The sequence below is a fragment of the Filicampus tigris genome, chromosome 4, assembly GCF_054856515.1.
Source record: "Filicampus tigris isolate MCC_2025a chromosome 4, RoL_Ftig_1.0, whole genome shotgun sequence".
Taxonomy (NCBI): domain Eukaryota; kingdom Metazoa; phylum Chordata; class Actinopteri; order Syngnathiformes; family Syngnathidae; genus Filicampus; species Filicampus tigris.
Window position 1 is genome coordinate 19,405,068 of NC_141220.1, and position 13,018 is coordinate 19,418,085.

The following is a 13,018-nucleotide window of genomic DNA, read 5'->3' on the forward strand; positions in this document are numbered from 1 at the left end:
TTTCAATTAGTGGGCCTGCTGGGAACATATTCTTGAAAAAAATATGTTTGGGTTGCTTTCTACTTTAAATTGTAATCATAACACTGTTTACCAATAGAAAGCAGACATCACTTATTAGCACTTCCACCTGTTCTCTCCATTAGAGAATAAGAATGTAGATGTGCTGCCAGGAATGATATATTTTGCACCATTTTAGAGTCCCTCAAGTTAATGGAGACTCTTAAGGCAGAGAAGGAAGGTCTCCCACATAATTTCCAGGCAGCGCACACTCACTCTAATGAACACCTTAGCTTAGCATTCAGTGTAACTAACCGGGATGTTACTGTTTTTTTTCTTTTCAATAACTCACATTCACAGTTTCATGCTAACAATGCAAAACTTAAATAACATAACAGTTAATTAAGACGCACGTTCAACAAACTACGGGTAACAAACGCACTTAAACAATAGTGATTAAAGACCATTTGACAGGAAAGGTTCAGCATTATATGCCGCATTGCGTTCTGGGAACTGAAGAGCGGCTGAAAAGTACAAAAGTACACATTTTCTTTTTCTTCAGAAGAACCGTTGATCATTTAAATTTCTGTCCTGTGTGTCCTCCAAAACCACGTATTTAACACTGTGAATACATAGCATTACAAACGCATATGGTGACTTTGACGGATTACGAACACACCATGCAGGGGAGATGCTTGTTTGTACTCTTAAATGTAAACAAAAAAGTGCAAATACGATCCTTTCCCAGTTTGGACCATTTATGTACCTTTCTAACAATAAACAGTACTTATTTGTCCCAAAGCGTTCAATTGTGAACCCTGTTGGTGTTGGGTACATCATGTACACATCAAATTGTACTTTGGAGGGCAAAAATGGACCCCCTACAATACCCTTTTTTCTGACAGTTGTGGGGTGAAGAATTATTGCATCATTTTAGCTAATGTACAGTCAGTGCATGATATAAACTGACGGCAAGTAAGTTGGCACGGCATGAAATTCAAATGAGGATGACATTACAGTCATGTTGGACTTGATGAATTTATTGAAGTTAGTGTATTTGGATCAGGCACTCCACTTCCTTCTGTACCACGGGCACAAACCAAATACGCCACCTTGGCTTTAGAACATAAGGCTTTGGGGTTACGTTTTGCTATATACACACACTAGAATGCTTTACAAGCAACAACAAATCAAAACAAAATCATGTTTTCCCTCAGTTTGCACTAAATTAAAAAGGCTGACTGAATCTGGCACAGCACAATATAATTTATTCAAATTAAACTACTGTAATATAAAAAACCTTCAGCGAGCATATAAAACCAATAAATATGTTTCTTCAATACTGCTTGAATACAAAAATATAAGAATTGCTATCAACCACCTCTCACCAAAAAGGCAACCAGAAAGGCGAGTGCATAGATTAAACCAAGACGTGACGTGTGTGGAAAATAAATGCATAATAGAAATTCATCATCATTACATTTAAGACAAAACGTCAGCTTCATCTGAATCTTTTTTTTTCACGGCTCTACAACTTCAGTAGTGATGTCCTTAAATGAATAAATTGAACAAAGTGTTGTATTGTCCTTCGAATACGGCAACTCGTTTTAAGACACATAGTTAATTCCAATTATTTGGCACCAAAGAATACTCCAGCAGTTTCACTAAACCAATACATGCAAGTACCGGTAGTTTCTTTCCTTTTCAAGTATTCAGCATTGATGGATTCATCATTTGGAGATGTTGTTTTGTTATACTGATGGTTCAATCATTCGCATCCAGATCTTACACAAGTGACAAATTTAACAACTGTAAAGACTTTTAAATTGAAGATGTATGGAAAGAAAAATAAAGAAATTAAATTTAACAAGAAAGGAAATCTTAAGCCTACCGGTACTTTAATGTACGTACAGTTGTTGGCCACACCATTAGGTACACCAGCCTACCTAATGTACCTAATGTTATGTCCAATGAGTTTTTGCTGGATGTGATACCCATAATGGAGAGACAAGCCATTAGATACTCCCTTTTTCTTCTATGCTTTTGTCAGAGTTGTCAAATTGAGGGCCAGAAAAGAAAAACCCTGCCACAGTTTGGCTTCAGACGCTCATTTACCTTCCAGTAGAGTAGAAACACCTGTAGCTTAAAGCCAAACTGTGGCAGCGTTTTTAATTCCTTGACCACCTCCGGCTGTTTTCTTCTGGTACAGAGCTGATGCAGCTCAGCGGTGTCAGTAGTTCAAAGTTCTTGTAATACTCTCTGACAGTGATAGAGCAGGCAGTCGGGCAGGTCTGGGACGGGAGAGCGCAACCACACGGCCAGCGTGCCGCCGTGTACCCGGCAGTGCATTAAACATGGCTGATCACGGAGGAGCCGGCAAGCTACAATTCCTTCCATTCCTGTAGGAAGCAAAAAAAAAAAAAAATAAATAAAAAAAAAAGGCTTACTGGAGGCAAAAGAGAACATTCAGCATTTTTATGGTAAAACAATTTAAGGAAGGCACCAATCTCATGGCAGTGGATGGCACGCAACGATGGCACGTAACGCTATGAATCCTTGTCAAATACTTTTATACATTAGGGCTTTGCAATTAATCGAAATTCAATTACAATCACGATTATTACACTCTACGATTACAAAATTGGCATAATCGTAAAAATCGATTATTAATATACATTTATATCCAACGCACTATGTTTGTTTACACAAAGAAATCATACTTGAATTTATAAATTTGCATCTTTTTTATTTTAGAATAACTAATTTGATCAATTTTGTTTGCTCCAAAAGGAACTTACATAGTGTTTCAAAGAAATGTATTTATCCTTGTATTTTTTACGTTAAAACACTTTCTTGTTTTGTACTAGAAAATAAATGATCATCTGAATAGTCGTGATTTAAATTATTACCAAAATAATCGTTTAAAAAATGTTTCAAAATCGATCAGCCCTAATAGACATATTTAGCAAATCATTTACAGTTTATAGGCCAGTAACAGAATATAAATTAGAATTTTTTTAGATTAGGGATGTCCTCACCCAATCAAGTGATTGAAAATCGGGGCAGATTACGTGATTTACAGCTGACCGGAGCAAAAAGATCGCTTTTCTTCATTTGCGTGAACTTTCAAAGTCACAACTTGAACAAACAATCTAATTAAAAAAAAATCTTTACCTATGATGGCCACCACATGAAGGTGAAGTTTCCTCTCCAGCACATCCAACGTCGCTCTCAGAGGATCCTCGACGTTTGCAACGAGAGTCAGGTTCTGCTTTGTATCGTGCGAGAAGGCCAGCCACATTGTGCCGTACTCCTCTGTGGACAGCGCCAAAGGCCTGAGGACAAAACAAATGAGTCAGACTAAAACAAGCAAAGAGCCACGCCATTGCGCACGGCAGCAAATGTTTCACCTAATGAAGGAGGGAAGCGGAACTTTGTATGAGAAGTGGCTTGTCTGAGGAGTCCTGTCAGGCATGTTGAAAGAAACCAGGCCAGAGACTTGAAGATGAACTGAAGGCCTCTTGGCAGTCAGGGAGTACCGACACACTTCGACGTGGTGGCACCTCAACTCTTCTGCTGGACTTTCAGAGATGCAGGACACCTGGGGGGAACAAAATGGTAAAACTTTCATGTAATTAACCTTTAGCACAGTGGATTCTAAGCAAAAGCTGTTCCAGGCTCCCCCCCCCCCAAAAAAAAAATATATATATATATATATATGATATTGGACTATATGAAAACATGTAAAAAGAATTCAATAGAATGAGGCAGTTTGCCGTTTCATGCGTCAGGGGCAGTGTAATACACAAATAAGTGTTTCACTCAACTACTGTAAGTGACTCAGTAATCATTTTTCGCAGAGGATAAAGAATACGTGTCTGTGAGTATTGCTATAATGTCAGCCTACATATGTTGCGACACTGTTTTGTGTTGAAACGGTCTGATAGATGCTAGTCGTTAGCCCGTCTATTGCTTTTCCAATTACGTGTTAGCATTAAGCATGTATTTAAGTTAAGACGGTTATTTTAAATATGCAATATGTCATTGTTTTTGTTTTTATAAATGTTTCCATTATTACAAACTGTTTTGCATAGAAAACCAGATTAGTGAAATTGTCTCTTCGCAAGCAATATTCAAGCTCCAAGATGGATGTTTCATACTTTACAGCAGTCTTGAATTAAACAGTTTAATCACAAATGTTGTGATGTATGAAAGCGGAAGTCAACCCAAACATATTTTTTTCAAGAATATGATCCCAGCAGGCCCACTAGATGAAACACGGCATTCTGATTCATTCTGTGTTTGTGGAATCTAAGTTAAGCAGCAAAATGCACTCATTTTAGCCATCTCCGGGGGCGGCCATTTTGTCTTCTGTCGACTGAAAATGACATCACAACTGCTCACAACGACCAATCACGGCTCAGATTCAGACAACAGGTCAGCCGTGATTGGTCGTTGTGAGCAGTTGTGATGTTATTTTCAGTGGACAGAAGACAAAATGGCCGCCCCCAGAGATAGCTAAAAACGAGTGCATTTCTAAATTACCTCAACATCTTCTGAGACCAACCGCACAAGTAACTGCTGCACATCAGAGGTGGAGGAAATCAAAACAAGCAGCAACAAACTGTCGTCTCTGTGCACATGGCAGGCGGAGAGATCCACGCCGTGGCTGGAACACAGCGGAGTGATTTCGGAGTGGGCGGCTCCGATACAGTCAGCAGGGAGATAAGAGGTGAGACACAAGTCTTTCATTGCCGCTGGTTCTTCCGTCTCAACAGATTCAGCAACGATTAGACCATCGTCCCTGATGAGATCGGGCTCAGGTCCCTGCACGTCGCTCTCGGTTGGCTCGCATGTACCGTTAGCAGCGGTGGAGCCCTGAGAACTTTCAGTCATCTGCTTATTTGAGGTTGAGGACAGCTCGGGGTCTGCGTTGGAGTCCGGCGGGATGTTACACAGCAGGTTATCGATGCTGTTGGGAGTAGGGGCGATGGAGTCGGAAGTCTGCTTGCTGATCTCTGAGGACGAGACCGGATCTTTAGCCTTTCTCCTCAACATTTGGGGTTTTAGCTCGGACTTTGCCATCTGTTCGGAGACAAAGAGTCATCAATAAAAAGTAGGGCTAAACAATCAAATATAGAGCGACATTGCAATGGAGTAAAAATGCACTTTTCAAAAAAAAAAGTAGGCATTGTAGGAAAGAAAAAAAAGAAAAAACTAACAACACCCCCCCCCTGAAAAAAAATATTGATGCTGGGGTCTAGACTACTGTATAGGTATACGCATTTCGGGAAGCATTTCATTTTTAGATTATTCACCAAGGACAAAGATGTTTGGGAGCCCAGGCCAACAAACAGTGAAGACGCCAGCTGCTGTTTTTCTTGATCCGCGGCTGAAGGTGGGGTAGGGTTCTGCAAGATGCCGATTTGGCCGGCCGAATGGACTGGACTGGGCACTTCAACCTTGGCAGGTTCTTCTAGAGTCTCCCTCTGGGCCAGGTAGCCCTCCCTCCCCCAAACCCGCTTTACTTTATCCAGCTTTAGAGTTGTGGAACTGAAATAGAGAGTAGACATCACATCATTACTAGTACTGATGTTGTGTGAATTGTTGTCTTTTTTTTTATCTGCCATCCTTCCATCCTCTTTTCTTTTTGCATCTTTGAGACAATAGATTGATGTAGATGGATGCTAGGGATAGACCGATTATCGGCACCGATATTTGGTGTTTTGATGAATATCGGCATCTGCGATTTTTTTTTTTTTTTAATAAATCTGATGGACGATAATAAATCAATTTGAAATTAAGTTGAAATCAAAACGAAGACACGTGAAAGTGTGAAAATTTGTCACTTAGAAATTTTGGAGAACTTCATTTAGTGTAGAAAACTACATGGAGCCAGCTCCCTGAACTTTTTGTTAGAATTTTATAACAAAAATGTACTATATATTGTCGAAAATGTCTTGTTATAATAATTTAAGAAATCAACATTATACAAATCTAAAAAATTGTACGATAAACATATGCTTAAAGACGTTTCAACAAAGTTAAAAGAGTTTCCATTTTTTTTTTAGATTTTGACGCCAATATTTTCCTTTTTATCGGCTACAAATATCGGTTATCGGCCTCCTTGACTACTAATAATCAGTATCATCCCTGAGAAAAGCATATCGGTCTATCTCTAATGGATGCCCAACATTGAGTATTGTGCCTTGAGAGGTGTATTAGATCCTGTATATAAAGATGAATTAAAATAAGAATTTTAAATCCCTGTAGGGAGTTAAAAAATTGTTTTGTTTTGTGTTTTTTTTTTAAAATGAAGATGACCTAAGTTTACAAACCCTGCTTTGTGTGAGAGGTCGGTACTGTCGCCCGACAGACCAGAGCTGACCGAGGGCAAGGTGGGTGACTGTCTGCCGTCTAAACTGCACAAGGACATGCTGATAGGTAGCGACAGGCTGTAGGGCTCCATGCTTAAAGCTGAGGAAGGAATCAAAACAAAGCAATTCAGACACTGTCACGTTATCAACACATTTCTACGTTTTACTGAACCTTTTGCCTGAGTGAGCTCTTCCTGACGTTGATGTGGAGACTTGTAAGGAGCAGCGCCAACAGCCAGCGCTTCGGACACATATTCGTCCAAAAACGACAAAGAGGAATCGACCTGGTAACCCAGAAAAAAATTTATAATTTAATGGTGCATGACAACTGATCGCTGCTGTATGATCGCCAAATCCAAAGTGACTGATGTTACCTCCAGAGGCTCCGTGAAGGCATCGCGAGGTAGAACCCTGGCCGACAAGTCAGGATTTAAGAGGAGGTTCTGCAGTTCCTGAGCCCTCTGCCTCAGCACTGTGTCCATGGAGCTGCTGTAAGCTTCGGAAACTTCCTGAAGCACAGACGCGGTCGCATCGCCCTCACAGAGCTTCGTCATTGCCAAGAGGACCCAGCTCTTCGTTTCACTGCTGGCCTGCTTCATGTCCAAAAGACTGGCCAGAAGTCTCACAACAGTGGCACGTTCCAGATCTTCTCTCAAATGAGAATATTCCCCAAGGACCTGAAACGCAAACACGAGACTGTTAGGATTTAGCATTTCAAACGATACCGCGGCAAGGTAATGGGAACTGGAATTGCTTAGTGAAAATGTGGCATTTACAAGAACAAGTTCATCACAGTACAACATTCGCGCAGGTGCAATTACAGTACATGGTGGCCAGCGCAGAAATCGCACTCACCCAGCTGATGACCTGGAGGAAGCGCTGAGGCAGCTTCCCAGGTTCTCCCTGTAGCAGAGACACATAGGAATCCACTGCAAAAAGCCTCAACATCCTGTCTTGTTCCTCGTCCTCAAATCCTGGAACGTTTGAAGAAAGACATTTTAGACGATGAAATAAAAAAATAAATAGATAAATAAATAAAAGAACGGAAATACTATTACATCACAAAATCGTGGCTGACCTTCTGAGATCAGCTTGAGGAAGTTGTTGGGAATGTCGGGCTGCATCAAGTCTCCACTCAGTGAGAAGACAGTGTTCATTGTGGCAATGAACCACTTGTTGTCAGGTGCATATGTAGAATGTTTCATAGGAAAAACAATGACATCAATTCCGGGTACATTTTCAAATGAGCCATCCTGCCTGTCTATTTAACTTGTTGGCCTAAAAGCACAATTTCCTAAGTCATTTTTGCATGTTTTTGAAAAACAAGAAACACAAGTTAAACAAACAAGTCCAGTTGGGTCGATTCAACCTTTGACCTGGATCACTAAGAATCTACACAGACATTTAAAAAAAAAAAAAATTCAGCAGGCACATCTGTATTTTGTTTCTCAATATTGTGACAGTAAGTTAAAAATGACTTGTGCAACATTTGGTTCTATCTGTCTTTAAAATGAAAGCATTTTTAAATTTACAGTTAAAGTAATGCTACATTGCCCAGTTAAAAAAAAAAAAAAGAAAATAAAAAATAAACCTTCCTAACACACATTTTGAAGCAGGATTATTCTTTCTAGGGAATATCCTTGCCAGGGCTCGAAATGTGACAATTCTTAACCAATTCAGAGATCACTCCTCCCTAAGAATGCTATTAATGTTAACGGTCAAGGTTGTTGTTATCAAATAAAATGCTAATACAGGGTGACCGAAAGAAAAATGGAATTTTTGAATGTACGTACCGGTATATGTACAGGAGGACGCCATCTACAGGACATATTTAAAAAAAAAAAAAAAAGAAAAAAAAAAGAAAAAGAATAGAAAATTCCATCATTGTTTCTTAGATTGCATGTTTTAAGGTTTCAGTTACTATGAATAAAATATTTTTACTTCCGTCACTCTTGGTTTTATTGGATTGTTAAAAAGTTCCCGTTTTTTGTGTCACTCTGTATATAGAAACCGTTTCAGATACATATTAGAGGCAATTGTGAACAATAATATTTCTTGCTTTCATCCACAACAACAAAGGATATTTTTCAGCCACTTCTGCCACCTTCCCCACCAGGTCAATGGTCGTGTAGTCATCTTTACTAGTGCGCAGAAATTCCAGCATTTTCTCCACAATAACAGTGACATTCTTGCCATTTGTGATCCTAAAGAGCAACTCCAGCGTCTACGTGCAGACAAGGGATGATATTAGGAGAGTGGATAACCGAGAAAATCCAAACTCTCATAAACCAGCATCCGTCTCACCTCACGCTTGATGATGAGGTCCGGATGATCGAGGCATTCTATGATTGTCATCTGATGTTGCAGGGCCAGTTTAGGATCCTGCTGGACCACGTAGGTGAGCGCTTTCAATCCTGCAGCACCAGCAAAACATTTACCGTGGGAGACAGACTTATTACCTTAAAAAAAATACACTGCATTTTTCCTACCTATATATTTCAGGTTTATCTTTGGGGACAGAATAAAGTTGCCAATACATTTCGCAGCTTTTTCCAGGAGTTCACCTTTCGGATGAATTGTGTAAACACATTTCACACACTCGTACAATATTGCTGGAGAAAGATCAAAGAGGATGATGTCAGTAAAATTGGAAGTATATGAAGCAGCATTTTGTTTCTTATTTCATGTTTCTTATACCATAAGTGATGTTGTGGTTCATCTCTGCTCTTCGTAAGGACTCATCAAGGACTTCGTACATAATCTCACTTGTGCTGTGTCGCACCCCCAAAAAAAAAAATATATAATTAATTTAAAAAAATTGTCAAAGCAAAGTGTTGGATGCCCAAATCCGCTAAATTAATTAATTACCTCTGGTCATCTTTCCCAATTAAGGACAGAATCCTGAGGAGCTGGATTTGAAGCCAAGGAGCAGGAACACTATGATAGTTGTAATCCATTGGCAGTTTTCCAGCCACCACTTGCTTCAATATGGTAACAAAACTGCCTGTCAAGTCCTTGTAACCTTCTGGATTCTCCTAAAGGAAGGCAAAACAAACAGAAGGATAACAGACGCTGAGCTAAATCAAACTAAAATGTGTGTATTTTGTTTTATCATGTCACAGGTCACAGTAAAGTTTTACCATCATGATGCAATGATGAGAAACAGAAAAAAAAAAATACCTTGATCATCTGTGAGTAAATATGCAGTGAGGCCGTCATAACACCCGGGTCCTTGTCACATAAAGCTTTGCGAAACTTGTTATGGATGTGTTGAACTTGATTGGGTGCAATTATGTAAAATTTGTACAGTGCCAGGACTGCTTTGCGTCGAATGATTTCTCTGTGAAAAAAAGGTTATCACAAACCTCAATCAGTCCAAACGTTTTTCTTTTGATGACCAAATCAAACACACACTCGACAGGAACTACTACTGAGTTCTTATACAAGAGCCATGTTGGGTGATGGTCAGTGGATACAAAAATGACAAGTTAACCTAAAAAAAAAAAGTATTTCTTACTTGGGGTGAGTGAGCTTCTCTTCCACTAGAGGGAGGATGGCAGGTATCATATCTTTGGGGAATAACTGGCTGACAATAGTGAGAGCCATGCACACTTCAATGAGGTTTGTGCTCTGGAGATCCTAAATGCATAAAAGGCATGGACATGACTAACTCCAAATTAAAAATGTAAATTCTAAAAAAAAAAAAAAATAAAAAAAAAACCCACACACAACCAACCTTTAAGACGGTATTCACAAGGAGGAGGAGGAGCTCATGACTTTCATTCAGAAACAAGGCCACAGCAAGGTAACCTGGAAATGACAGAAAATCGTTTTGAGGAAACCAAGCAGAAGATACAGTGAAAAATCTACCCTGAATTTAGACCATATGGAATTCGACCCAAGAAGGTGATAGCATCAAAAGGATCAGCTCCACAAGTGGGAAATAGGGATGTCCCAATTACATTATTTTACACCTATTAGGAAAAAAAAAATAGCGTATCCAAATTGTCTCAACTGTTTTACTGACATCATTAATAAAAGATGGCGCCTTAGTGTCTACTTTATTTAAAAATTGCCTTTAACAGTTTTAGAACAGATTACGCTGTATGGAAAAATTATGAATGAATGTTTCTAAACAGGGCGGCACGGTGGTCGACTGGTTAGCACGTCCGCCTCACAGTTCAGAGGTCGCGGGTTCGATCCCGGCTCCGGCCTCCCTGTGTGGAGTTTGCATGTTCTCCCCGTGCCTGCGTGGGTTTTCTCCGGGCACTCCGGTTTCCTCCCACATTCCAAAAACATGCATGGTAAGTTGATTGGATACTCTAAATTGCCCCTAGGTGTGATTGTGAGTGCGGATGTTTGTCTCTGTGTGCCCTGCGATTGGCTGGCAACCAGTTCAGGGTGTCCCCCGCCTACTGCCCAAAGACAGCTGGGATAGGCTCCAGCACGCCCCGCGACCCTTGTGAGGAGAAGCGGTACAGATAATGGATGGATGGATGTTTTTAAACAAAGTTTCCATTGTAATTAACATCCATGTAATTAACATTTTAATTAAAAATCCTTTAAAAACTACACTTGGTTTTAACATTTGTTTCAAGTTACCCGGTAATTAAGGATTAAGATAAGGTGAGTTCATGAAATGCTCAAACGCAAGCAAAATGACAACACTGATGAGTGAGGAATGACTTTATCCCTTTAAATAATGACACACACACACACACACACACACACACACACACACACACACACGCGCACATACCAACTCTCTTCTCCAATGCGGTGCCTTGTTGAGCCAGCTTGATGGCATGAATGTAGCAGAAGGAAGCCTCATATCCCAACATTTCACAGTAGATGGCTCGCACCATGAGCTCCTTCATCTGCCTCTGACGCGTGACACCAAAATTCAACATTACGCTCGAGCTGTTATTGTGCCAGGGCAAAGAATATATTTCAGGAAGCAAACCATGGATGTGTTAGGGGCCGACGCTTGATCTTTAATGGCAGTCAGTTCTTGTTGAATCAGTTTCTCTTCTTCCTGAAGAGGAAGAAAATACGACAAAGTTTCAGACGATTGCTGCACAATTAATTCATCAAACTAACTGCACTAGTGTGCTACTAATGAGTCCTACTGGATAGTACACAAGAATGTTATACTGTTTGTCTCGCTAAGAATTATGTCAAATTAGTTAATCAAATCTTTGAGGACAAACATAAGTATTTAAAGTTTTTTTTCTTTGCATATTTTATAAAACATATTTGTGTTTTTGCACTAAGTAGACTCTTACTACTGCCAAACAGTGTTGGGCAATTTACTTCCAAAATTTTATATATATTACATATTACTAATTACTTGCATGTGAAAGTAATATGTTTCTTTACAATTTTACTGTCTTTTTAGAGTAATGAATTACTCAAGTTGAAGTTACTTTTAATTTACTTTTTTTGCTTTAAATCTCGAATTAATGATTTTGACGCTTTAAAATTAAATGCTAAATTTGCTACCATACTGTAGCTGGTAAAGTTAACTTGTAATGAGGATATTTAACTGTGTAGTGTGGGCTATAATATTAAATGTTTCGATTCAATGTAGGAGATCACTACCTGCAATCAATATCCAAATAATGAATCATTAATAAATAAGCTCAGGCTGTAAACCATAAATGAATTTATCAACAAACTCAAATAAATGTACACACAACTAATAGTGATGTATGACGTATAATTTATAAATGGTCCAACAAAACACATAGATAGATAGATAGATAGATAGATAGATAGATAGATAGATAGATAGATAGATAGATAGATAGATAGATAGATAGATACAATTTTATTTGTATAGCGCATTTCACAACAGCTAGAGCTGTAACAAAGCACTTTACATACAAAGAACAAAATAGCCATAATACAACAAGTGGAATCAATAAATTAACATAAAACACTACTGTATATACAATTGACACCGGAAAAGAGCCAAAATGCCAGGTCTGAGGTCGGATCAAAAGCCAAAGAACAGGAACGTGTCTTCAACCGGGTTTTAAAAATGGACAGAGAGGGGGCTTGCCTAACATCTAATGGGAGGTCATTCGGAAGGGAAAGTTCAATCCTTAAACTAAACAATTTGACTGAACTGAGTCACTTAACATATCTATTGTATATACACTGTTTTTTAATTACAGATACATGACAGTATCTGTAATATATATGCTTACGTCTTATATTTGACTAGGTGTATTATATTAAAGCGTCGGCGAAAAACAAACTCACATGCTTGGACGTTAGCTCTGTGATTCCTCTGATGAGGCTTCCCAGTTTGGAGGTGGAAGACAGTTTGGCAGCTCCCGGTTGAGAATCGAAAGACAGCAGGCTCGGCAGAGCTGTCAGGGTTTTCTCCACTACGTCGCTCATTTTGGCCCGCTCGGGAGCTGTCTTGCTTTCTACACGAAGCGCTGACTGGGGTGTCTATGCATCTCCGCCACTTTGTAATACACAGGCGTACAATAATACGTGTTAAACGCTTTAAAAAAGCACAGCAAGATAAATGCCAGAGCCGTAGGTGGCCATTGTTGTGATTCCGGTGGGTCACTTCCGCTTTTCGTGAAAACTTTATTGACAGTGAGCAAATGACAGAACAGATAAAGAGT

General features: G+C 39.4%; 1 protein-coding gene across 1 annotated transcript; it reads right to left on the reverse strand.

Annotated features, from left to right (window-relative positions):
* Nucleotides 1-1,016: 1,016 nt before the first annotated feature.
* Nucleotides 1,017-12,945, reverse strand: ap4e1 (adaptor related protein complex 4 subunit epsilon 1). Its single transcript, XM_086028276.1, has 21 exons — nucleotides 12,642-12,945; nucleotides 11,338-11,409; nucleotides 11,134-11,257; nucleotides 10,111-10,184; nucleotides 9,892-10,013; nucleotides 9,555-9,714; nucleotides 9,243-9,409; nucleotides 9,072-9,145; nucleotides 8,864-8,986; nucleotides 8,679-8,788; nucleotides 8,459-8,598; nucleotides 7,453-7,565; nucleotides 7,230-7,348; nucleotides 6,749-7,051; nucleotides 6,547-6,658; nucleotides 6,336-6,474; nucleotides 5,316-5,550; nucleotides 4,543-5,082; nucleotides 3,408-3,598; nucleotides 3,172-3,332; nucleotides 1,017-2,396 (listed from the first exon to the last, which is right to left on the reverse strand). Exons 1-21 carry the CDS (start codon nucleotides 12,780-12,782, stop codon nucleotides 2,236-2,238), a joined length of 3,381 nt encoding a protein of 1,126 aa, XP_085884402.1. The 5' UTR covers nucleotides 12,783-12,945; the 3' UTR covers nucleotides 1,017-2,235.
* Between the last annotated feature and the right edge of the window lie 73 nt (nucleotides 12,946-13,018).